This window comes from Quercus suber, unplaced genomic scaffold, assembly GCF_002906115.3.
Source record: "Quercus suber isolate HL8 unplaced genomic scaffold, Cork oak 2.0 scaffold_759, whole genome shotgun sequence".
NCBI lineage: Eukaryota > Viridiplantae > Streptophyta > Magnoliopsida > Fagales > Fagaceae > Quercus > Quercus suber.
In genome coordinates this window covers 82,997-109,590 of record NW_027070195.1, presented here as the reverse complement: position 1 = coordinate 109,590, position 26,594 = coordinate 82,997, and the positions used below count along the sequence as shown (strand labels likewise).

The 26,594-nt window shown below is 35.8% G+C and overlaps 2 protein-coding genes and 2 long non-coding RNA genes across 4 annotated transcripts; 2 read left to right on the top strand and 2 right to left on the bottom strand.

Moving 5' to 3' along the window:
- Positions 1 to 3,880: 3,880 nt before the first annotated feature.
- On the bottom strand, positions 3,881 to 4,470 carry LOC136064767 (uncharacterized mitochondrial protein AtMg00810-like). The gene is made up of 2 exons (XM_065766939.1): positions 4,327 to 4,470; positions 3,881 to 4,195 (listed from the first exon to the last, which is right to left on the bottom strand). Exons 1-2 carry the CDS (start codon positions 4,468 to 4,470, stop codon positions 3,881 to 3,883), a joined length of 459 nt encoding a protein of 152 aa, XP_065623011.1.
- A 9,084-nt stretch (positions 4,471 to 13,554) lies between these two features.
- On the top strand, positions 13,555 to 14,866 carry LOC136064771 (uncharacterized). The gene is made up of 2 exons (XR_010626378.1): positions 13,555 to 14,059; positions 14,599 to 14,866. It is a non-coding gene; the product is annotated as an uncharacterized LOC136064771 (long non-coding RNA).
- Positions 14,867 to 15,368: 502 nt separating this feature from the next.
- LOC136064770 (uncharacterized) lies at positions 15,369 to 16,685 on the top strand. Its single transcript, XR_010626377.1, has 2 exons — positions 15,369 to 15,873; positions 16,418 to 16,685. It is a non-coding gene; the product is annotated as an uncharacterized LOC136064770 (long non-coding RNA).
- A 3,970-nt stretch (positions 16,686 to 20,655) lies between these two features.
- On the bottom strand, positions 20,656 to 24,559 carry LOC112037066 (KH domain-containing protein HEN4). Its single transcript, XM_065766938.1, has 8 exons — positions 24,518 to 24,559; positions 23,884 to 24,426; positions 22,785 to 23,213; positions 22,440 to 22,697; positions 22,073 to 22,339; positions 21,729 to 21,796; positions 21,303 to 21,376; positions 20,656 to 21,123 (listed from the first exon to the last, which is right to left on the bottom strand). Exons 1-7 carry the CDS (start codon positions 24,557 to 24,559, stop codon positions 21,328 to 21,330), a joined length of 1,656 nt encoding a protein of 551 aa, XP_065623010.1. The 3' UTR covers positions 20,656 to 21,123; positions 21,303 to 21,327.
- Between the last annotated feature and the right edge of the window lie 2,035 nt (positions 24,560 to 26,594).

Genomic DNA, 26,594 nt, shown 5'->3' with positions numbered 1-26,594 from the left:
GAAATTTTATTCGGCAAAGTAAGGGGGTTAAGCCATATCCTAACGACTTGAAGAATGGGACTAATCAAAGTTACCAACTATGACAAATCACTATCAGTTGGATAAGGCAAAGAATAAGGGAGATCATCCTACTGGTATCATCACATTATTAAATCCCTCGCCTAGAATGAAGTATCGACCGTAAAAGATAGCAGTCATCTTCACATTTATTGTGCCCCAACCTCTCATCACATTTAATGTGATGTGGTATATTCCCTCCGCCTTTTAAAGCAAGTTAGAACATTGAGCCACCAATTATCACTATTGTTACCTAACTGGGATGACAATTATCACTATTGTTACCTAATTGGGATGACAAACATCAAATCAATTAGAGAAAGCCGAGCTTTGAAATCCAATGGCGGGGAGAGAGAGAGAGAGAGAGAGAGAGAGAGAGGGGGAGCGATTGCTCTAACCAAGGAAAACAAAGTTTAGGTGCAAGCACTTCATGCAACGTACAAAAAGAGGCAAATCACCCATAATGCAAAACCAATAAAGAATGCACAGCAGGCCCAACATGAAATGATAAAGAACAATTTTTTGAATGGACGGCAACCTTTGCCTTATACGACATTTTATTAGCCCTTCATTGCCAATCATATAGTAGCTTCAACGCCTTAAAAATTAAGGCTCCTTAATCCTCACATTAAATTGACATTGAAATATGTTAAGTTGTGATTTTTTCATGTTAGTTTTGTTGACTTTATTCTGTGTCAATTTCTTTGTAATTTTTTTAATCATTTACTTGTATTTTGTAGGATTTATTGTCTATGGATTTAGTCTCAAGTTGGTGAAGATTTTCTCAAAACAAAGAATTTTCGCAACTGGCTCACGAGTAGGTCGTGACTACAGCACCTATGAAAGATCATGTGAGCAGCACATGTTAGAAGTTCAAAAGTCTATTGGACAAGTTGTCTTGCGAGTAGGTCAACCCATGAGCGAGCTGCAAGACACTCTGCCTGCTGGTTTTCATGTGGAGTTTTCTCTCCTTCACCTACACTATATGCCCTCATTACCCACGATATTGTAATTGTGAGCCTTGAGAGTAGATTTCATCCAAACACAATTCACACGCAATCTAAGTATTGAGAGTGTTTTGAACCTTGGGAAACATTGGAGCTTAGCCATGAATTCAGCCGATAAAGCGTGGTGGTGCAATCAGGCATATTGTGGGATTCAAAAAGCTAATGAAGACAAGATTTCGTCAAGTCTATTGGTAGTAAGAGCTTTGAAGGTTCAAGTATTTTGGGTAGTTTAGGCTTGGAGGGTCTTTGTGTATTCATGTACTCCAATTGATTTACTAATGGATCATTTCGGCTTGTCGAACCACTATGAGGATTTTCTGCTAGGTTCTTTAGTTTTTCTTTTCGATAACATATCCGATGTTATCTTGAGTTTGCATCCTCTTCTTCCTACTTCCCTTGGTTAGTTGCTTTAGTTAATTATGATTGTTCATGCTTTAATTGATAGTCTCAATGTTAATTACATATATTCCACTTTCTATATATATAATATATAACAAAAAAAGGTTCATTCGTACAGATTGTAATATTTAGATCTTTAAAATATTGTGTGGATAACCACTTGTTTAAAGAAGTGCATAAGGTAATATACATTTTTTTTTTTTTTTTAATCTTATCATGTTATTCATTTTATTTTACAACAGGAGACTCCAATCAATTCTAAAAGGAAGTTGTGCACCTTTTGTTCTCTAACATCAAAGGCTATTTATGTGATACTTTTGACTTAATATAAGTTTCTCATGAGAATTAGTATTTTTTTTTTTTATTCCATAAGAATTAATAATCTGATTATCTAATATATTTGTTATCACATTAATTTATACCTAAAAATTTTAGTGCTTATTTAATGGATTAAAAATTATATTGGTTTGATGCTAGACATATTATATACGTCTGTTTTATGTCCTCTTTCATGCGGATTAATAAAATTTATGTTGAAGATTTAGAACGAATATTGTATTGCTTAATTAGATTTTACATTATGTAAATACTTGTTCATTTAATGCTACCATTATATCTTTGTTATAAATTATGTCTAATCTTACAAAACTTGAATTCATCGCCCTAGATATCTCAGGCAATAATTATTTATCTTAGATACTTAATTTTGAGATCAATCTTGATGCAATGAACCTTGAAGATGCTAGAAAGAATGGTAAACTTAGCATCATATCAAAATCAAGTAAAAATAATGATTTTTATTCTCCATCATCACCATGAAGAATTAAAAAAATGAGTACCTAATATAGTGAAGGATCCCCTAATTTTATGGAATAATTTAAGGTTACAAATGGAAAACCTTGATAGGAAAAACCCTACAAATAATTTGCAGCTTACGACCAAACCAAAGAATCCACTAAGTAAATGGAAGACATCACAATACAAGAATATCCTCAATCCTGATATTGCTACCTGTGGTAGAAACCTACTTAAATGATCGCACTCAACTCCAACTCGACCAGACTTTCATACTTTACTTTCTTCAATACAGAAATACCCAATTTGTGTCTAAACCTACAACAACTTGATTGAAGTAGGTTCTTGACACACAAACTTCACTTATTGAAACAGTCTTTGGTCTTCAATTCGCTACTAAAGGCTTCACTTGGTGCAAACCCTTGGCACACAAATGTCCCAGCAACATCTCCCTGTATAAGTGAATCATGATTAGCTTAAGGCGAGTGGGGAGACAGGCTAGAAATCATTTATGCCCTTGCAGGGGCATATCTTGCCCTCACTGCTATCTATTGGATGGGGGGACCCCGATCTATCCGTTGGTCAAACATGGAAGTTTTCTTTAGATCCAAGCACATAGACAAGACTTGTGTGCAAAACACCTTTGCCTTTTCAAATTTTAAACATAAGATCAATGTCAAGACCAATTGAATCTCATTTGATTAAATGTTGGGCACTTATATTATGAATTTTAGTAAGTAGCTCAGAAAACTAGCAATAACTTAAAGGTATAATTAGTTGTCCGTATGCTTGGTCGAAGGGAGATTGAGGGAGAAGAGAGAAGAATAGAGGAAAAGGTGCTCGGAATGTTTTCCTTTTTATTCAAAACATACCCTAGAGTGTCATCTAAAATAAAAAAATAAAAAATAAAAATTTATGCACTGTAGCCACCACAATCACCATGTGCCAGTAATAAAATTACTTAGCTAGTTTATATGCTGCATATTGACAAATTTAATAGTAACTGGGAATGCGGTTAATCCCTAACCACTGAAACCACCATTAGTTGATGTCTTCCGTGAGTGTCTTACTTGATACTATATATCTAAGAGAAAGAAAAATAATAATGGTTATTTAGAATGAATTCAATACTCTCACCAAAAATCTTATTTATAAATAAAATATGACTATTTTGTTAGAAATACTGAATGCGAAAGTATTGTATTTCTTGATGAAAGAATGTACATAAGTGTCTTTATATAAAAAGTATATGTGTGCAGTACAAGTAAATATGTGTGCTATACAAGTAACCTAACTGGGCCTAAAACCCACAATATTATACACGTTAACAACTCCCCTCAAACTCAAGGTGGATGTGAGACCAACTTAAGGTTGTCAACCAAATCACGAAGGCGTCCCTTAGGATGTGACTTGGTGAAGATGTCAGCAAGTTGATCTTTGGAGGAGACTGAGAAGAGCTTGAGAGCACCATAGACAAGATGATAACGGATAAAATGACAATCAATCTCGATGTGTTTAGTCCGTTCATGGAAGATATCATTGTGAGTAATATAAATGGCACTCTGATTGTCACAATAAAGAGAAGTAGCAGAAAATGTAGACACACCTAAATCCTTAAAAAGTCATCGTAGCCAAAAGAGCTCAGATGTGGTATCAGAAAGAGCATGATATTCTGCTTCAGTACTGGAGCAAGCCACAAAAGTTTGTTTCTTACTTCGCCAAGAAATCAAAGAAGAACCAAGAAGAAAACAATAACCCGTAGTGGACTTGCAATCAGTGGGATCTCCTGCCCAATCAACATCAGAGAATGCACGAAGTACAAGAGGAGACTGAACTGAGTAGAAAAGGTCATGGAAGAGAGTGTCTTTCAAGTATCGTAGAATGCACAGAACAGCAGCATAGTGAGTTGATCGTGGAGCAGACAGATACTGGCTCACCTGATGAACAGCATAGGAAATGTCTGGACAAATAACTGTGAGATAAACTACGCTGTCAACCAATCGTCTGTAAAGAGAGGGTTAGACAATAGCTTCCCCGCCGAGGGTGTCAGATGCGCATTAAGTTCAACTGGAGTGTCAACAATCTTGCTATCAATGAGTCCAGCTCGAGACAAAAGGTCAGATGCATACTTGACTTGAGTAATATAAAGACCATCTGCGGAACGAGTGATCTCAAGACCCAAGAAATAGCTGAGATGTCCAAGGTCTTTCATCTCAAACTGCTAACTAAGGAAATCCTTGAGTTCTTGAATGCCACTAAGGTCATCGCCAGTTATGATCATATCATCCACATATAGGAGAAGCAAAATGGTACTTTTATCATTGCGACAAAGAAATAAGGCAGAATCATAAGGACTGGCAGTGTACCCCAAGTGAAAGATGGTGGAGCTGAACTTGGCAAACCAAGCTCGTGGAGCTTGTTTAAGGCCATAAAGTGCACGTCGAAGGCGACAAACCTTGTTTGTTTCAACAAAAAGATCAGGAGGAGGTTGCATATAGACTTCTTCATGCAGATCCCCATTAAGGAAGGCATTTTTAACATCCATATGAAAAATGTCATATTTACTAGCAACGGTAACAACTAAGAGGGCACAAACAGATGAGATACGGGCAACTAGAGCAAAATTCTCTTCATAATCAATCACATACTCCTATGTAAAACCTTTTGCAACAAGACGAGCCTTGTAGCTCTCAATGGACCCATCAGAGCAAGTTTTGATCTTATAGATCCACTTACAACCAACCACAGACTAACCAGGAGGAAGAGTAACCAGATCCCAAGTATAGTTTTTGGTTAATGCATCAATTTCCTCTTTTATTGCAATCTGCCATAAATGGTCAGTAAAGGCCTCACGATAGGTTTGAAGTTCATGGAGTGTAGCAAGGTCAATGTAACAATAATAGTCAAGTAAATGTGCAAGAATAGATCTTACCTGGGTTGAGTGGCGAGGTGGAATGTCTTGTGGAAGATCTTCAGGCGGAGCAGGAGTAGGGGACCCAGGCTCAAGGTGGGGTAGCTCGTCATCAACCTGTTCATCTATAACCTGTCTAGAAGAATCATCAAAAATATCTGGAGATTGGATAGAGAAGTCCAAGGGAGGAACAAGAGTATCTGTAGAAGGAACAGGAGACTCATCTGGAAAGATTTCTAAAACAAAGGAGTTAGTCAGGGAAGAATGAAAGTGAGAGAGTTCAACAAACAAGCGGTGTTTCCAAAAGACAACATTATAAGAAACATGAAAACGATGAGAGACAGGATCATAGCACCGATACCCTTTTTGAGTTTTGCCATAACCAAGGAAACAACAAAGTCTAGATCGAGGCTCAAGTTTGTTGTGCTCATGAGGCTGAAGAAGAACGAAATAAGCAGATCCGAAGAAGCGAAGGTAATGATAGTCAGGGGATGACCCAAAAAGGCACTCATACGGAGTCTGATTATGGATGACAGTGCTTGGAATGCGATTAATGGCATGAATAGCATGAAGCGCAACTTCACACCAAAATAGGGCAGGAATTTTGGCAGAAAGAAGAAGAGCACGGACAATGTCAAGAATATGACGAAGTTTTCTTTCGGCTCGACCATTTTGTTGAGAGGTACCTGGACAGGTTAGATGATGTACAGTGCCATAGGAATGTAACAGAGCTTGAAAAGCATATTGAGTATATTCAAGAGTATTATCAGATCAAAAAGTTTTGATATGTTTGGAGAATTGTGTTTCAACCATTTTTGCAAAGTTACTGTATATTGGTAAGATTTCAAAACGAGATTTCATAGGAAAGATCCAACTATAACAAGAATAATCATCAATAAAAACAACAAAATAATGTGATCCACCAATACTAGTAACAGGAGAAGGTCCCAAAACATCAGAATGAATTAACTCAAAAATACTATTAGAGATAGATTCACTATTATTGAAAGGTAAAGCTGGCTGTTTTCCTAAATGGCATGAAGTACAATCAAAATTATCTTTGAACACAGAACCCAACATACCCTTAGAAGCTAATTGTTGTACCCGAGAAGATGGTGCATGACCAAGACGAGAATGCCAAAGTGTGAGAGAAGGTAAGGAAGAAACTGCAGCAGCTGCAGCAACAACAGAGACAAGAGCAACAGGTGGAAGATGAAGATTGTCTACGGGAAACATATGCCCAACCCTAGGACCGGTCCCAAGCTCTTACTCCGTCCTCGGATCCTGCACAATACACCCAGAATAGTCAAAAATAAGGCAATATCCTAGTTCAGCTAATTGTCCCACAAAGCACAAATTATAGGATAGGTCAGGTACATGGAAGACCCCAGGAACAGAAAGGTTAGAGGTCGAAACAAAACCTAGACTATTCCCATGCATAGTGGAACCATCAACTATATGAATATTAAGAGGATGTGGTGCAGGGTCAAGTTTGGAGAATAAGAACAAGTGAGGTGTCATGTGATTGCAACAGGCAAAATCAAAAGTCCAAGTTTGAGACTTACCGGGTAGAACTGAGAGAGTAGTGGAAAGATATGCATTACCAGCCATACGAACAACCTGAGCTATGATCTCCTGTAGTTCAATGGGAGAGAGGTTGATAGTGGATCCAGAAAACTGGGACTCAGCTGAAATAAAAGGAATCGGCGGAGTCGGCTCAGTATTAGCAACAGCAACAGTAGATTTGTTGCGACAGTAACAAGTCTCAATGGTGTGGCCAGGACGCTTGCAATAATTGCAAAACTTTTTATTGGTCTGCTTGCGACGATTGCTAGAGCCAAAGGAATCACCTGATTGCTGAGGTTGCTCAATGGGAGGAGTAGAAGGAGTAATAGCCAAAACATTGAACTTATTCTGGGCTTGAAGGGTTGCAAGTCGAGCTTCTTCTCTAACCAACTTGTTTACAGCAGTATCAAGAGAAGGAGGAGGACTGCGATTAAGAAGCTGACCTCGGATGGGCTCAAAGTCCTTGTGAAGTGACATTAGGAATTCAAAGAGACGAAATTCATCTCTAACTGTAGCATATTGCTGAGCATCCTTTAAGCATGCCCAAATTGGATCAGAAAGGTCAATTTGGTCCCAAATGAAGCAAAGCCGATCATAGTAGCCATTGATGGATTGCCCTAGTTCTTGTCGAAGTTGATGTAATTCGACCACTAACTGATATTTCATGTATCCATCAGTAGTGGAGTACCTTTTGGCCAACATATCCCATGCAGATTTTGCATCATCAAAGCTGCCCAACAGATTGGAAATGGAAGGAATGGAAGTGTTCTGAATCCATATGAGGATCATGTGGTTGTGACTATCCCATTCAATCATGCGATTGAGGAAGGCAGCATCTTCTTCACTTGCCCCCTTGATAGGAATAGTAATTGCACCAGTACAATAATACCAGAGCATGCGACCCTTAAGAAAAACTGCGCATAGCTTGAGACCAAGATAAGTAATTCTTATTCCCCTCCAATATAGTATTGATAAGGCGAGAAAGAAAACTATCATTTTTATCCATTTAGAGACATAATATGCAAAAAAAAACAGATTGCAAAAATGAAATCTATGCGAAAAACTGGATAAGGAGAACCTGGACTACAAAGTCAACCCTGTGGAAAAGTCAACGGTCAAAGTCAACCCTCGGTCAAAGTCAACTCTAGTCAATGGTCAACGGTCCAGTCAACGATGATGTCAGCTGCACGTGGTGGGTGACTTCAGCAAAAAGGGTGGATGATGACGTCAGCCCTAAGTGACGTGGTAATATGACGTCACTGATGACGTCAGCAGGACCTGAGGGTGGCGCGTGGCTGAGGCGCAGCTTGTTTGGGCGGCGCGTGCGGGCTCTGATGCTTGCAAGACTTCCACGATTGTGTAGATCGAGGCAAGCCGATCACTGTGGTACCTGCAAAAAGGTTATCGGAGCAATATGCACGGTGAAGACGGTGATTGCAGTGGTCTGTGTGGTGCGGGACTCCTCAACGACGGCGGCTGCAGGCCCGAAACCCAAGGACAATGGCTGAGAGACGTCGGAAGTTCAACAGTGAGTGGTTGCAGCAGCTGTTATGACAGCGGAAACGATAATGGTGGAGTAACACCAAAAGAGACAAGACTGCTAAGAGAAAGGTCAGAGCAGTGGCTCTGATACCATGTTAGAAATACTGAATGCGAAAGTATTGTATTTCTTGATGAAAAAATGTACATAAGTGCCTTTGTATAGGAGGCATATGTGTTCAGTATAAGTAAATATATATGCTATATAAGTAACCTAACTGGACCTAAAGCTCACAATATAATACACGTTAACATATTTGATGAGGGGTACACCTATTATGTTGATCAACCCTCATTTCCATCACTGCTTACAGTATATTAATACCTGCAAGTACACATCTAACATTTCTGTTAATGTGAAAAGCTGAGAAAAGAATGTCAGTTTGTCCTAAATTTGTGAAATTGTTTTGTGTTGTGGGACTGTAAGAGCCAATATATATATATATATATATATCCACCAGGACCTAGAGAGCTAGACTAAAGTTTTCAAGTTGTAACGAAGAGGAACTGACACACACATACTTAGAGAATCAGTGGAACATAGTTGCTAAAAGATGATTGATGGTGGGTCAGTAAGAGAAGTGTGAAAAGCGCGAACAAGCCCGATTGATAAATATACATGCATGGGGCCTGTAAAATTAAGAACAGAAGCATGTGATTGTGGAGAGCGTTCTGGGGGTGACGAGACCCTCCGTCTCATCCACATAGAACTTCGCTAGAGTGGGCAAAGAATAAGTGACTCGTATGAGCAAGAGAAACTCAAATAAGATAACTTTATGCAAAGGGTTAAACTTTTTACATAAACTGTTTTACACAGTTTAACACACCTCCAAAAATAACTTAAATCATTTATACAATAGACGAAAACCCTAAAATGCAAAATCTTAGATTATTAACATCATCATCACCAAGAATAAGTATTTATCATCATCGTCGTCACCACCACCATCATTATTGAGATTATCATTAGGGTTGTCCAACCAAACCTACCAACTGACCCACCCAACCAATCCGATTCAAGAACCAACTGACCCAATGCCAGTGATAGTTAGCAGCAAGTCTCCACCCCAAAACTCAAGACCAATGGGTCAGTTGGTGGGTCTGAGCATAAAAAACTGATTTTCAACTAACCCAACTATATACACATTGGAAAGTAGCCATTCTTCGCCGATAGGAGTGTTTTGCCAATCAATTTTGTCCGATTAGTCAAAATCCAATGAGATCTCGCCAGATCCAGCAAATTTCATCAAAATTCGGCATAATTTCGCACATTCCAACTCTGATCAAGGACCAACCTGTACCCGAGGAGATCTAACCACCCGAACTAACTCTTTTTACCGATCAATAGCTGGTCCGAATATGGGAGACTCAAAGTGATCAGGTTGATTCTAGGTTGAGCATAAACCCAACCCATACCAACCCATGGATAGCCCTAATTATCATCACAAATCTACCATGAGTAAAGGAGTCACTTTTGTAGCTAGTGACGACTTGTTGATCAACGCAGTCATGAACATGTATGATAAATAATATTTATACAATAAGTTTAATACAAACTCAATGATAAATTAATGATTACATATAATATATAGTGTGTAATTTAGGTTTTCCAAATAAATTTAAATATGTGGTTGCATGAAACCAATAAAGCATATATGGTGTTTTTTTTTTTTTATAATAACAATTAAACTCAATACAACTATATGTTCGTACAGTAACATTGGACGGCAACTTCATCTTGGCAAAATGCTCATGCCAAGGTCCCAACACCCCCCCCCCCCCCCAAAAACACGACAAAATCAAAAATAAAAACATATGCCAGGAATGAAAACCACCATTAGTTGATTGATGTCTTCCGTGAGGGTATCTCACTTGAGACTAATTGTTGGAATGAAATTCCTTCCTCTTCAACACGTACACCTTCGTTAGTGTCCTAACAAACATTGACTATTTGAGTGGTTGCGTCTGTTCAGTGTATGAGGGTTCACCTAGCTATTATGGTGATCAACCCCATTTCCATCACTGCTTATACATATATTAATACGTGCAACTAACTCTTTCATTCCTGTGAATGCTGAGAAAAGAATGTGATAATTTGTCCTAAAATTGTTCTGTGATACTGCAATTATGCTCAATTTTTTTTTTTTTTTTTTGGCTAAATAATATTAGTATATTTACAACCATACAAGAAAATATCCACCAAGGCCCACCGTTTCTAAGTTGTATCGAAAAGGAGCACCAACATATATAGAGAATCAGTTGAGGGGAAAATGGTTATTAAAAGATGATTGATGGTGCATATGATCTTATCCACATTAAAGAACTGTTAGATTGAGCTGAGTTATAGCAAAGAAGACTGCTTTCACCAAAGCATAGTGTGTCATAACTTTGAAATTTAAAGGTATAAATAGCTTGATATGTATGGTTTAAATCTATTCACAAATTTCATCAATACAAATAAATAAAAATAAAAACTTGTACTACATTTCTTGTTTCTCTCCTAAAACGAATTAGATCACATCTAGTGTCATGTGACTATCCTAAAGGATATTTTATTATAATTAACTAATATAAATAAGTTGTGAAATTTAAAAAATAACCTAGATAGAGATAAGAAGTTTTTTATATCAAGCACTATTGAGCAGCTTGAAGCTGAGATGTAGAGGATGCTGCAACCTGAAAATGACAACAAATGCAAAAAGCTATGGTTTCATCTGCAAAATCTGCAATGGTTAGAGGAAAAGAATGAACTCAATGTAAAGGACGAAAAACCTCATATGCAAGTCACCACCACCAAATAAGTACCAATGGTAATTATCATCATTGTCACCACCACCACCACCATTGAGATTATCATCACAAATCTAGCATGAGAAAAGGAGGCAGTTTTGTAGCCAGTGACGACTTGCCGATCAATTCATTCAAGAATGTGTATGATAAATAATATGTATATGATAATTTTAATATAAACTCAGTTATAGATTCATGATTATACGTAATAAGTTCCTTAATTTTGCCGGCAAGTCATCCTTGGCTGCATTACATAAACTCCTTCCCACATGCAAGACTTTAGATGAAAAATACCATGACAACATAGGTCCAAATTATAGAGCAGCCTTACTCACCCATCAATGCATGAAGCTACAAAAGAATCAATCTTTTGTTCCCCAGAAAAAGACAGACACCCAACAATTAACCCAACCAATCAAATAGAACCCAAACTATCATATACTCAAAGAGGGAAAGAGATAGGAAATTTCCCAAAAGAGAAGGGCAACATTCCCTAGTGAGATAAAGAAATCAAGCCCTCCCCCTTTATTTTTCACAAAAAAACAAGCATTGTCCCAAAGAGAGACTCTGTAGAAATAGTCAAATAGGTAGTGGGGAAGAAGCCTATTGGACTGAATACCCTCTTGGCAGGGAATGGACGAATTGGGTTTGAAGCAATCAGTGAACCTACAGTGGTAGTTTTATAAGGAAATTTACTCACTATTGGCAATGGCACATGGGAATCCTAAGTAATAATGAGGTTTGAGTTTGCTCAGAAGAGATACGTCTTAAACCGTCCAACTTCTGCTCCTCATCTAATGGAAGTGAGAGAAAAGAAAAAAAGATGAATAATTTGTAGGGTTGAGAGTGTTAGATGTGACACTGCATGGGTCCAAGGACCAAGAGACATTAAACCTATAGGTTCATCCCTATCAACTTAGTTCTGTTCTGACTAGATTTTTGAGATCACCCGCTTTCACTAGTCATTTAAAACATGGCAATGGCAGAGCTTTCATTCAATTACTAGAATTAAATGTTTGTTTCATCAAAACGTACCATTTGGCTAAAGGAAGTTGAGTTAGGTGGGTGTAGTTACTACATTTGTGTGAGAATGTGTCGTTCAAAGGGAATTTCTATCATCTAACATTCTTACCTCTACTCAATCCTGGGTTTGGTTAGGGAGAGACAAGAGTTCTTTTAAATAAGAACATGACCAACTTTAGGTATGGCTTTTTAGTTTATTGTACCTTAAAATCCAAATTAAAATTAACAGTAAGATTTTATTGATATCAATACAATACTTTTTTTATTTTTTAAGAGGTAAAGTTTAGATATATAGCCTCCGTTGTTCATGATTGACTTTTATTATCAGACTAAGAAACCAATTAATTTTTAGTGTAAGCTAAGATAAAAACTCAGATCTCTTATTTAACAATACAAAATTTTACCAGTTAAATTAACTGAAACCTGCTATATCAATACAACACAAACAACGCATTATCTCTATCCATTGACAATTATATTAAAGAGATTAAATTATGTAAAGATATGGTGTAAAACTCATATTTTACCACTCCAATCCCAGCATGCCATATCATCTTATCGCATATTTAAAAATAAACACAACCACGCCTAATCAATTCTAATATCCATATATAAATTCAACCAAATTGAAAGTTTATTAAGATATTATGTGTGGTAAGATATGTTGAATTTTAATTAAAATACCGATATAACAATCTCGTATTAAATAGTGTAAAACATAGGTTTTACATTCCATCTTTATTAAATTTAGACTCTATATTAAAACATATGACTTATTAACTGTTATATGATTGAATTTATCAAGTAACCAAAAGTATAGCATCTAAATAAGTAGATAACTATATAATGTAGTTAGGTTTTACCTATAAAAAGAAAATTGCCTCCCTACCCTCCCACAAAGCTTTTTATTTAAATGCATTTTTTAACTTTAAAATGAAAAAAAAAAAAAAAAAGGTATAGCATCTAAATAACTATATATTGTACTTAGATTTTGTTATAAAAAGAAAATTGCCTCCCTACTTTCCCACAAAATTTTTTTATTTAAATGAAGTTTTTAACATCAAAAATGAAAGATTAGTGATACCAATTGTTTTCCTTTTTTTTTTTTTTTTTGGCTGAATACCTTTTTTTTTTTAAGTTGCACGTGATAATGTAAAACTTCATATGTAAAGTTAAACAATAATAGTATGGCAGGTGTATTAAGCTCAATTTGGATCTCCTCATTCAACAATCCTAATGCTCTTTTGGTTGGGGAAATGGAAAAGGGGATAGAAAAGTTTTCCTTCATGTGTTTAGTTGGACTTGGAAGTACAAAGAATGAAAACCTTTTTATTTTGTTGAAAAAAAAAAGGAAAAATATAGTTTATATAAATTTACTTATATGTCTTTGTTACATAAAAATAGTTATAAATATTTTTTTTTTTTTTTAAATTTAAAAACCCTTAACTTTTCAATTTAAAAAATAAATAAATAAATAAATAAAACTTTTAAATGATAATGTGTAGGGAGGAGAGGGAGGTAGATGGGTAATTTCCCATCCAACCTCCTTTCCTCCCAGCATTTTCTCTCCAAATCAAAGGAGGCAAGATTTTGGTAAGTCGTGGAGAAAAAACACGTAACCCCACCAAATCTCTCCCATTATTTCTTCTCAACTAAACACCAAAACATACCATTTTCTCTTATTCATTTTTCATCCCCACCAAATGCACTGTAAAGTTGCAGGAAAGTAACTGCATGGTCCAGGATAGCCAAGGTCAATCGATTAAAAGATTCTCTAGAGCAATGAGATGGACCAGAGTGATTGTTGTGGGGTCTTCTTGAGAAGTCTCCAAGTAGCTTTAACCATAGGAATGGAAAGTTAACAAGTCAAGTTGGATATGAACGTGGTCGTCAATTTGTTAAATTTTTCCCATGGTCAATGATCGTAGCCAATCTATGCTGCTACGAACTTCTTCATCAGTTCTTCAGTGAGGTAAATCATTGCACAGATATTTGGCTAAACTAGATTGCATCAAGCTCACCACTTTATTATTTATGACGTATTCTCCGTGTATTCTTCTAACTCACAACGGCTACAATTATTAATATAATTTGTTGTAATTTTTTTTTCAGAAAAATATATGTTGTGATTAATATATATTAATTAAAAGTAGTATCAATATAAGTCCAATGATATTATTCAAATCACAACTTACTAACTAAAGAAATTATGAAAAATTGTAATATTAATATGCCTATGTTATGCTAGAGAGAAAAAGTTCACACGGCAGAATTAGCAATTGTAATTATCTCTATAAATAAAATAAAAAAAAAAATAAAAAGACGTTAATTTTTTTGGAAAACTACTAATTTTAGTTGATTGTAATGCCATGCCCTTCTGAAAAGAATAAATGTTAAGCCAGAATATGCATATGTTAACTTCTTAAATTATATGTAAGTAGCTTTTTCTTGTTTTCTTTCTTTCAAGCTTTTTTCTTACTTCCTTTATTTTTGTTTAATTGTATTGTACAGTCCAGAAGTGAAGAGTGAGGGCAAAAATAGAAAAAATCACAATCAAAATCAAAACAAGAAAGTGGAAAAATGATTTAGGAGTGAAGAGTAGTCAGACATCAAATTTCTGAAAATTATTCTAGTATGTTACCATAGATTTAATACTTTCACGTGGATTTTTTGTATCTTTAAATTTATACTTATTTATTTCTAGTTTTAAGTTTTATTTTGATTTTTTTTTACCATTATTTCTAGTTTTATAGAGTTATAGACTACAATAATGCATCCATCCTTTTTATTAGCTTCTTGATAATGAGTAAGTCATCCAGTGGCTTTAAAACATGAAATGTCCCCACATGAAGCTGATGGGTCGGTCCACATAGAGTTACAGACTACAACAATGATCCCTTCTTCATAGCTTGTTGATAATGAGGAAGTCATCCAGTAGTTTTCTCTTGTGAGACGGACCACACATGAAGCTGATCAGCCTTCTGATCATGACATATCAAAATACTTCTTGACTATACCTGGAGCCTGGAAAAGAAGGGCTCTACANTCCTAATGCTCTTTTGGTTGGGGGAAATGGAAAAGGGGATAGAAAAGTTTTCCTTCATGTGTTTAGTTGGACTTGGAAGTACAAAGAATGAAAACCTTTTTATTTTGTTGAAAAAAAAAAGGAAAAATATAGTTTATATAAATTTACTTATATGTCTTTGTTACATAAAAATAGTTATAAATATTTTTTTTTTTTTTTAATTTAAAACCCTTAACTTTTCAATTTAAAAAATAAATAAATAAATAAATAAAACTTTTAAATGATAATGTGTAGGGAGGAGAGGGAGGTAGATGGGTAATTTCCCATCCAACCTCCTTTCCTCCCAGCATTTTCTCTCCAAATCAAAGGAGGCAAGATTTTGGTAAGTCGTGGAGAAAAAACACGTAACCCCACCAAATCTCTCCCATTATTTCTTCTCAACTAAACACCAAAACATACCATTTTCTCTTATTCATTTTTCATCCCCACCAAATGCACTGTAAAGTTGCAGGAAAGTAACTGCATGGTCCAGGATAGCCAAGGTCAATCGATTAAAAGATTCTCTAGAGCAATGAGATGGACCAGAGTGATTGTTGTGGGGTCTTCTTGAGAAGTCTCCAAGTAGCTTTAACCATAGGAATGGAAAGTTAACAAGTCAAGTTGGATATGAACGTGGTCGTCAATTTGTTAAATTTTTCCCATGGTCAATGATCGTAGCCAATCTATGCTGCTACGAACTTCTTCATCAGTTCTTCAGTGAGGTAAATCATTGCACAGATATTTGGCTAAACTAGATTGCATCAAGCTCACCACTTTATTATTTATGACGTATTCTCCGTGTATTCTTCTAACTCACAACGGCTACAATTATTAATATAATTTGTTGTAATTTTTTTTTCAGAAAAATATATGTTGTGATTAATATATATTAATTAAAAGTAGTATCAATATAAGTCCAATGATATTATTCAAATCACAACTTACTAACTAAAGAAATTATGAAAAATTGTAATATTAATATGCCTATGTTATGCTAGAGAGAAAAAGTTCACACGGCAGAATTAGCAACATATTGTAATTATCTCTATAAATAAAATAAAATAAAAAAATAAAAAGACGTTAATTTTTTTGGAAAACTACTAATTTTAGTTGATTGTAATGCCATGCCCTTCTGAAAAGAATAAATGTTAAGCCAGAATATGCATATGTTAACTTCTTAAATTATATGTAAGTAGCTTTTTCTTGTTTTCTTTCTTTCAAGCTTTTTTCTTACTTCCTTTATTTTTGTTTAATTGTATTGTACAGTCCAGAAGTGAAGAGTGAGGGCAAAAATAGAAAAAATCACAATCAAAATCAAAACAAGAAAGTGGAAAAATGATTTAGGAGTGAAGAGTAGTCAGACATCAAATTTCTGAAAATTATTCTAGTATGTTACCATAGATTTAATACTTTCACGTGGATTTTTTGTATCTTTAAATTTATACTTATTTATTTCTAGTTTTAAGTTTTATTTTGATTTTTTTTTACCATTATTTCTAGTTTTATAGAGTTATAGACTACAATAATGCATCCATCCTTTTTATTAGCTTCTTGATAATGAGTAAGTCATCCAGTGGCTTTAAAACATGAAATGTCCCCACATGAAGCTGATGGGTCGGTCCACATAGAGTTACAGACTACAACAATGATCCCTTCTTCATAGCTTGTTGATAATGAGGAAGTCATCCAGTAGTTTTCTCTTGTGAGACGGACCACACATGAAGCTGATCAGCCTTCTGATCATGACATATCAAAATACTTCTTGACTATACCTGGAGCCTGGAAAAGAAGGGCTCTACAGCTCCCTAAAATTTCTTTCACACTCCCTCACCATCTTAATGAGAGTTAAAGACTCTGGATATCTCTAACTACCAATATAGGATCAATAGGTAGTGGTTCAAACATCAGCTTATTTCCAAGACTGTACTCCTTAGCCTAGGACTAGGACTTTGATTGGCCGTTCTAATATTGAATTATTGACCACACAATTTGAGCTATGAGATCCAAAAATGAACGAATGCTCTACAGACTCCTAGCTTGTACTCTTCTGTTTCTCTCTTAATAAATTTCTTATAGTTTCCCTTCAAAAAAATCAAGTGCTCTACTAACTCCACGACCCCACGCATATCAAAGCTTGAGTCCTCTTCCATTTCAAATCTTTCCTTAATTTTTTATTGAGTTCGAATAGCATTCCATGCAATTTTTCGCAAGAAGATCTTGGAACGTTCATGGATATTTGAAAGTTGAATTCCATTGTCGATTACAATCTGCTCTTTAGCCGGTTGTTTAGCCATGTTTTCTCAATTAGAATTCCAGGTCTAGAAATAGTGTTGCCGAAGTGTTGTTTGAAATTTGGAATACTATACAACCAAATATGTTTTTATCATTAGTTGATGATTTTTATACAAGTTATCTTTGCTTGCATAGGCTCATGCAAAACTCCGCAAGTGGACAGAAAGTTTGGTAACAGGCATTAAATGTAAAACACCCAAAACACGTGAAACCAATAAGATATACTTTTAAAGCTGGAGATTTATGTGGAAAATATTCTCAAGATCCCCAAAATCAGAAGATGCAGAAAACGGTAATTATATTTTGTCCACTCCAATTAAACACATGATTTGAGGTCACAGATCTTTGTAGGTATAAGTCCACATGGATACCAGTATTACTCCAACTCAATTCCTAGATTGAGAGATACGTATTATAGATTTGCTTTTGCATGGAATAACCTAAACCTCTTTTACCAATCACATTTATTAGAGATTTAATTTCTATACGGTAAGCGTCTAAATTCATTTAATTATATTACTAAAAAGATCATTAGATAATAACCATCTTTCACATTTGGGATAAGGGAAGCTTTCCTTTGTATTTTTTTTTTTTTCTTTTAAAGACTTATGGGAGAGAGCTTTGTGACTCGTGACCTCTCATTATAGAGAAACAATCTTAAGAACAATAAAATAAAAAAGAGAGCTTCGTGACCTTTTCACTTAAGCAAAGAATCTCTAAACTAAACACCGTGCTTTCATTATTTTAAATGCTAGTTTCAATCATTATTGCAAGCTCAAAATCTTGATTGATTGAGGTTCGAGCGAGCAGCTAGGCTAGAGGTCTTGCTATTTTCAAATCTCAATTTTCAGTAATACACACTAAGACCAATTAGCAAAAATAAATGTGCAGATGTTCTAAATTGAGAGCTTTTAGTACTTTTTCTGGCCACAGGGAAATACACTCCTTCCTTCATTTGCAATGCACTCGTGGGATTTTTAAATTTAACCACAAACCGAGAAAAAACAAAACAAAAAGTCTGGAGACACTTGCATAAAATCACAGATTGACAAATTTTTCAAATGGTGAATTGATTAATTTTCACGAGTGCCAGTGATTGTCCAATTGTATAAGTGATATAATCCAATCACAAATTGACTAATGTTCAAGTTTGTGTCAAAGTGGCAAAAATGTCCCTAGAAGAACCGCTGTGTATTAACTCAATAATGACAGTAAAATTAAAGAAGTTCAAATATAAAAGCACCCCCATTTCTGAGACCACTCCCAACGTACTCCCTCTAGTCCTTTGGATCAATATGAACCAAACCCAAACATTGTCACTGTCAGGCAGGCAAGCTCAATGGGCAAGCCTACCTTTTTACTTAAATAGTACACCATGACCACTCTCAACTCAAGACCTCTCTTTCTTAAAATTAAGCTGAGAGTTAAGAAAATAATAATTTAAATCATAAAACTCATGCAGTGAGACATCTGATACTATATATCCAACATATGTCCCCAAAATCAATAAATATCAAGCAAAAACAATAGCGTGTAAGATTACAAAAGTATACACCATCACCAATCAATGTGAGATTCCATCACATTCCAACCCAGATTTGCACCCCTCTCTGGCATGGCTCATGACACGTGTGGCCCCACCAATAACTAGGACACTGCTTTGATACCATTTGCAACACTAAGGTCCTTCAAGCCTAAAATGCTAGCCCAATGAGGAACAAGTGCTCAAGAGTCATAAACTTCTCAACCTCAACTAGTGAAAAACTCTTACACTCCTGCATTGGGCTAGCCTTTCGGCCTTGAAGGACCCTGTTACAAAAATTCATATATGCGCGCGTGTTTGCTTCATTCCCATCATGAACATCAAATATAAGATGCTCGACTAACAACTTCATCTATAAATTCTTTAAAATTTTACTTTGAAATGTTTTTAAAATAAAGTAATCCATGAATATATTAACTCTTTTTAAGTAAAAATATAAAAACTCATTTATGTATAGGATAGTAAATGGCATTCAATCAACATGAAATTTGCATGCATGATAAACATTGGTAGGATTGAAAAAATATATATTAAGGCTAAATTAAAAATTAAAACCTAACTTTGACATGTTTTCCATTCAGTGCTTTCCCTCCATCTCAGTTCTTTAAACTTATATTCATTTCCAATACAGTCCTTCCATCCATCTCCGTCCAATCCACACCGTTAGGTCCACCAAAACATCATTTGGAAAGTGAAAAGACCTAAACAATCAACATGATTGGACAAAACTAGAGGAAGAACTAAACTGAAAATAGAATAAAGTTGAAGTACGGAGATGGGGAAAAACAAAACCTGAAAGACTGAATTGAAAACAGGTCAAAGTTAAGCGTGTAATTTGTATTTTAACAAAATATTAATCTATCTAAAATAAAATTAGAGAGCAGCGTATAAAAATGAAATAAAGATAATACAAGTAACATGCATAAAGTGGAAGCCAGTTTGAATTCTCTCCAAACTAAAAAGGAACTTGCCTGCTTAAGATGTTCTTAGCCAGAGATTTTACCTGCCTCCTATGAAGAGGATACTCATAGAACCTGCCAAATGAACTGCACATGAGACTTAAATAACATTCAATAATCTAGCCCACACTGTGTGTGAAAAGAAGTAACCTACCCCACAAATCATAAAGTATTAATTACACCCAAGAATCTCCCAATCTGCGTCCAATAGTACATGAAGTTCCAAGAATCCATCAAATGGCATGCTGTTACCATTCAGGTCAACCGTCAACTTTCAATCTTACCTGAACACGCACAAAAAATTGCCAGACAACCAGACCCTTAAAAAATTTGTGCCTTATATAACGTCCTTTAGTTATGAACTCCAGTATTTCAATATATTTGATTTAAAAATCAAGATGCTAGCAAGCCAATGAAACTGCCAAACACAAAATTCTATGAAGCATTCATCTTTCTGTTTCTACCACATACAACTAAAGCCAGAAGAGATACACGATAAGGTACACACCCAATTGGCTATACAGAGAACAGATGTCTCCATAATCAACTCCCATCCCTAGGTAATGTTAGTGACACACGGGTTCAGTTATACATTCTTCTGTATTAGCATTATTTGCTCTTCATAATGCTGTTCCAACTTCCAAGCACTTCCATTGGCTCACAAAGTCACAGAAAATCAAGAAAAGTGATACCAAAACACAAATAAGAGATTATATAGCCAAAAATAGCAGCCCATGGATTTCTGCTTTTAGATGGCACAAGAATATCAATCCTGACATTGAGATAACATGAGAGTTCCTACTACATTTTATGTGGATCAACTTAATTCCAGTTAAATTAAAACAACCACAAAAGATCAGACTGCATATCTGAGAGCAGTCAGTAAATAAATTCCAACACTAATACAACTACTGTAGGCAGGAAGCAACAAGGTTTTTTGTTTAACGAAATGTGAACTGGAAAAAAGCAGCAATAAAGGCAATCCGGATATATAGGTTCTTGGGTGCACAAGATATTGAGCTTGGTAATTTTGGTGTCATGGACATGGCAAATCTAAATGTGTACAAGATCTCCACTCTAAGTAGTTGCATCAAGGTAGGCCATGAGTATGTCAAACCCTGGTTCATCTGGTCTTCCAGTTTAGGCAGTAGGCTGGCTTCAGGCTTCATAGATCTCAGCTGTTTTGATGGGAAGGGAAAGGCAACAAAGGGAAAACAAGAGCATCAGAATTCTATAGAGGGGCATTGGACAGGTTACGATATCATACTGTCATATACTAATATGAGATTGGGCTAGAGGAAATTGCCAGTTATAACAATAGACATGAAAAAGGATGTGAAGGAAAACTAGAGTCTACCTGAAGGTGCCCCCATCACCAAAATCTAGTATCCATAGTTTCTCCGACGAGAAACAGGGGCCTGACCTGACAACCTGGAAACATAAGCTAAAATCAGGCTCCAGGAACATCAATACCCAACAATCAAAGCAGTTACCATAGCTAACAAAATCAACACTTGAAACTTCCAGCACGCATGCATTGGGAAGAATAAAATTATAGTATGCCGATGTTAATTTTGGGTTTCAAGGCATCTGATCAGAAACTTTACAGATTTATATTCATATAGGATTAACCAGAAGGTTTAAATTGGCTGTCAACCTGAAACATCCTTTACACTGCTGTCAGAACAGAACCAATATACCAATAAAAATTAATTACTTATTTAGGAAAAAAAGGCACGGGCCAAGTGCATAGAAAGAATAGTGAAGAAAGAAAAATTCTTACCCAGAGCTACCAGTACGTCCTGAAGAATAACCACCATAAGCTCCATAGGCATTGCCACTGCCTCCAATCTACAAATAATATGAACATGTATCATTCTAACCATAGGAAGCAATAGAAAAGCATTTGAATATGAGTGCAAGTGATCAACATATTCCATCCCATGAATAAATTGAAAACACATGGCACAGCAGGGAAAATATATGAAACGAATGGCAAAAGACAGGAGGTATTTAAGAACAATGTGCAGATTGCCTGGAAAAAAATGCAAAAATAAAGGTAAAAAAATTATCATTTTTTCTTTTCAAATGGTCAGTAAACATCTATGAAACCAGTTAACAAAATACCTGTGATCCACCATAACCTCCATAATTGTCAGCGGCTGCCAAATCACTTGAGCCACCGTAACCACCAGAATAAGAATGCACACGACCATGTCTTTTACTATCTCTACTTTCATAGTTTAAACTATCAGAACCATCTGCTGACACAGGCAAATATGGAAGAACTGGCAGAAATGCAGACACTGCACCCTCCCTATCAAAAAGATTTGCTCTTAACCGTGTAACTACTTGTATAAGAGCATCCTTGGCAACATCAAGGTCTCCGGAAATCTGATTTTCAACATTAGACCAAGCATCCATAAGGACCACATAAGCAGTGAGATAATAACTAGAAAAATAAACATTTCCAAATACTACAGTGATGTCTTACCTGCACCATCTCATCATCATCAGATGCAACTTTGGGAAGGTTTTCCTTTGAGAGTATTCGAATATTAGCTTTGGTGAGTCTCCTCATTTCAGTTACAATAGCTCCACCCTTACCAATAAGACAGCCAATTCGTGAAGTCGGCACAAGCAGGCGGGTTGTAAATGAGATAATTCCTGAATCTCTTTCAACTTTCTCACTACACCTGGGTTGCAAACGCACAGCTGCTTCTATAGTTGGAGAAAATGTGTCTTCAAAAAACTGAAATGGCAGAGTTTAAAATTTATCAAGACCACACAACACCCAAATTTATATGCCCAACATATACAAACACATTAAAAAACTTACCTCCTTTGCTGAAATAGTTATTAAGCAATCATCTCCTTCAGAAGTTGAACTGTCAACTTTAATGACAGCCCCAGATTCTTGTCTGATCTGATTGATAATGGCACCACCCTTGCCAATCACGCCTCCAATATTGGCAGTAGGACAAACTACACGAAGAGAGAATTCTTTTGAAGATGCATCATCCCTAGGAGCTGAGTATAAGGAGCGAGACCAGTCCCCAGTATCACCCTTGTATCCTCCATAAGGACCCATCAGTGGGGCTATGCCCACAATCGGGGCACCACCAGCCGGACCCATAAGTGAGCCACCAGATTGGTACACATTGGGTACAGAAGAAGTAAGCAAATGCTGAGAACGTGAAGGATTATCATGAAGGCGAGATGCAATTTGATATAGAGCCTTTTTCACAACTGGGGCTTCCCCAGATACCTAAGCACACAATTAAACAAATAAGTAAACAAAGTTATAAGACCATCCACGCCAAAGAAAAATAGTTACATGCATTCAGCTGAGAAAATCTTAGTGATAAACATTTAAAAATGAATAAATCACCCTCAACAGATGAATTCAAACATCTGGCATAAACATTCAACAAGGACAAAGGAAGACAAACAAATTAGTACACAAGAACCATTAAAAGCCCCAGCATATTTTCTAATATTTAAATATATATTGATAAGTTACAAAAGTGACCAATGGATTTTGAACCCAGGACCCCATCCATTCTCTTGGAATAAGGAAGTGTCATTTGAACTAGAGCTCATTGGATAACAACCCCAGCATCTAAGAATGACCAGATGGCTGCCCTCCAAATCCAAGATGACATGCTCTTCCTAAAAGTAAAGCTACTTACTTTTTTCTATATAGATAAAAAGTATAACTAATTACAAGTTTACAACAAGTCAATCAGTAAGATTTCAGATCTACCCATTAATCCCCATTTCCAATAGCTATGGGATTTATAACTTCTTGCCACTGATAACCTAAAACGGGTCCAGAAAAAAGCCAAGGAACAAAAGCAATGGAATTCATAGATAACGTAAAAAGCCAGGCAGTTGCAGTTCTAAGGGAATTTTCAATGAAAATTCATCCAGATTACCTGTACCAGCTCATCAGAGCTTAAGGCGCAAGGTGGCAAATGATCATCCTTAAGAATGCGAATTTGGGCTCCAGTCTCACTACGAATGTTCTGAACTATCTGTCCACCCTTTCCAATTACGCAACCAATCTGATCAGATGGAACAAGAAGGCGAGCAGTAACTTGGTGACCTCCATCAGATTCCTCATCACCATGCAAATCTTCAGCAATAACTCTGTCATGCACCTTGAAAAGAGCATCTTGTGCTGGAGAAACATAATTACCAGTATCTTCGAAAGCATTAGTCTCATCACTGGAGCTGTAGAGAGTAACAACACGCTCCTCGCATCCTGGCACTGTCTCCCCAATCCTAATCTTTGATTTAGTGTCTGCCCTCAACTGCTTGACAATTTCCCCACCCCTACCAATAACACTTCCAATCTTTCTTACGGGGCACAAATACCGATATACGGTGTCCTCCGAATCAATGACAAATTGGTCTCTATCATCACCAGGATTTCTCCTTTTATTACCGCCATTGTCAGAATGGTCGGATTGAGAATACTATCAAACCTAAGCTTTACAACAAAAAGAAAGCTTATTTTCTAAATGACACTTTAATTTTGTACATTGAATGAGAAATTACTACTAATACAGATTCAATCGTAGATGATTTCCGAAATTTAATCGAACCCATTTCAAGAAATAATTGATTTTTAATGTATCGAGAAACTTAACTAACCAATTATTTTGTCTAAGTCCCAAATCTTTAATTTATTTTTCGTTCTTAAATTCCAAAAAATAAAACTTGGTTCTTTGAACCCCAAAGCTGAAATTCTGATTCAGATGGAAAACAACAATCTCTCAAAATCAAAATACAAAGAAAAAACCAAAGTCTCAAAGAAAACCTTTTTCGTCAACGCCAAGGTCAAGCAAGCTCAACCCAGTAACAACTAAGACCGTCAAGTAACAGAAAAAACCGCCATGAATACGTAATTACTATCAATTAAAACGTAGATCTGAGCAAATAAGTTCCACCCAAACCCTAATTCCCTAACCTCCAAAAAAAAAGGTGGGTAAGATCGTAAATTAGAGGAAGATTGAGGGGTAGAGTTTGAAACTGTAGGGAAATCTACCTTAGATTTGGGTATGGCAACGTGTGAAGAACAGGTCTGAGAGTTGGTGACGATGATTGAGTTTGCGCGAACTCGAAAGCCGTAAGCGTGAGCGAAGAAATTCTTGTACGAGAGCTCTCTCTCTCTCTCTCTCTGCGTCTCTCTGCGTTTTGGATTTCTATTTCTAGGGTTTTGACCTGACCACGCTATTTTATGTTTGGTGAGTATTAGATTTTGCTCCCTATAGATTCCGCAAATTACTTACTAGTCCTTTCTTTAACCCTTTCTTCTGCACCAAGTCTAGGCATTAAAAAAAACACACTTTTTTTTCTGTCGGTTTAACTAATTTTTTTTTAAGAGTTAAGTGATTGTTTGGATATCATTTATTTTGCTAAAAATTAAAAATTTATTATCAAAAATATTATAGCAAAATATTTTTTATTGTTACATATTATTGTTCATCCGTTTTTAGCACTTGACTGGTCCATGAACAGTGCCATGGACTAGCCAAAAAATGCAACTTACACAAACGCAAATACAATAAGTTCTACACAATGGTGCGTTTAGATACCACTTATTTTGTTAAAAACTGAAAATAATAAAAAATAATAATAAAAAAGTTACTGTTCACGCGTGAGTTACTGTTCATTTTCCTTATTGCACTATTCATGTCCCATGAACAGTGCAAAAAGCGCTGGTAACAAAAAAAAAGGCAAAAACGCGTCTGCGTTAAAACACAGACACAATCCAAACGCCTTCTAAATGTTTGTTTGAATAGCTTATTTTTTACCAACTTATTTTACTATTTAGCTTATTTTTGCTACTATTCATAGCTCCACTGCATTTTTTGGTACTATTTATGAGTCCTACTATATTATTTCAACTAACTTTTACCTTTTTCTACATTAATTTCAGAAAAAAAAAAATCAATTTCAGTAAAATAAGCGAATTCCAAACAGACCCTGAATCTGTGATTTCTGATTTGTGTATTAAAAAAAAATGGTATTTGTGATGGGATCATGTGCAGTTAATATTACATTACACCAATCATGGCTCCACTGCATTTTTTGATACTATTTATGAGTCCTACTATATTATTTCAACTAACTTTTACCTTTATCTACATTAATTTCAAAAAAAAAAAAAAAAATAAGTTTCAACTAGTTTTGATCCTTGCAACGAGTTCACTCCTTAAAACCTGATTATTTTCAACAAAATGCTTAATAGCGGTCTGATTAGCCAAAACCAACTAGTCAAACCTATCTCATTGAAGGTAGGCCAAATTGAGGTTGCACCACTCACCACCACTATCATAGAAGGGCATATTGTAATCATTGGAAGCCAGATCTAGCATTGTTGTGCCTCCCTATGCATTGTAGTCCCTTATGGTGGGTTTCATCCTTCCCCTTGCCGTGTTATGCTCCATTTCCTTGTCAATAATGCTTTCCTCATTTGATAGAACAATAAAAAGTCAAAACAAAAATGGGATCAATTATGATTTGATTTTCTCCTTGTTTTTTGAATCATCGGTTAATGCTTATAGGAGTTGATTTGGTGAGCGTAAGGAATTCAACCGAAATTCCAACCTGTGAGAAACAAAAAAAACAGAGAAAACAC

Bases quoted from the DNA above. Each gene is read 5' to 3' on its own strand.
- LOC136064767 (XM_065766939.1), bottom strand. From the start codon at position 4,470: ATGAAAGACCTTGGACATCTCAGCTATTTCTTGGGTCTTGAGATCACT. The intron at 4,196-4,326 runs GTTGAACTTAAT...GCTGTTCATCAG, and splicing joins GCAAGATTGTTGACACTCCA to GTGAGCCAGTATCTGTCTGC.
- LOC112037066 (XM_065766938.1), bottom strand. From the start codon at position 24,559: ATGGGTTCGATTAAATTTCGGAAATCATCTACGATTGAATCT. The intron at 21,797-22,072 runs GTATTTTGTTAA...TATTATTTGTAG, and splicing joins GAGGTTATGGTGGATCACAG to ATTGGAGGCAGTGGCAATGC. The intron at 21,377-21,728 runs GTAAGAATTTTT...TTATGTTTCCAG, and splicing joins GGACGTACTGGTAGCTCTGG to GTTGTCAGGTCAGGCCCCTG.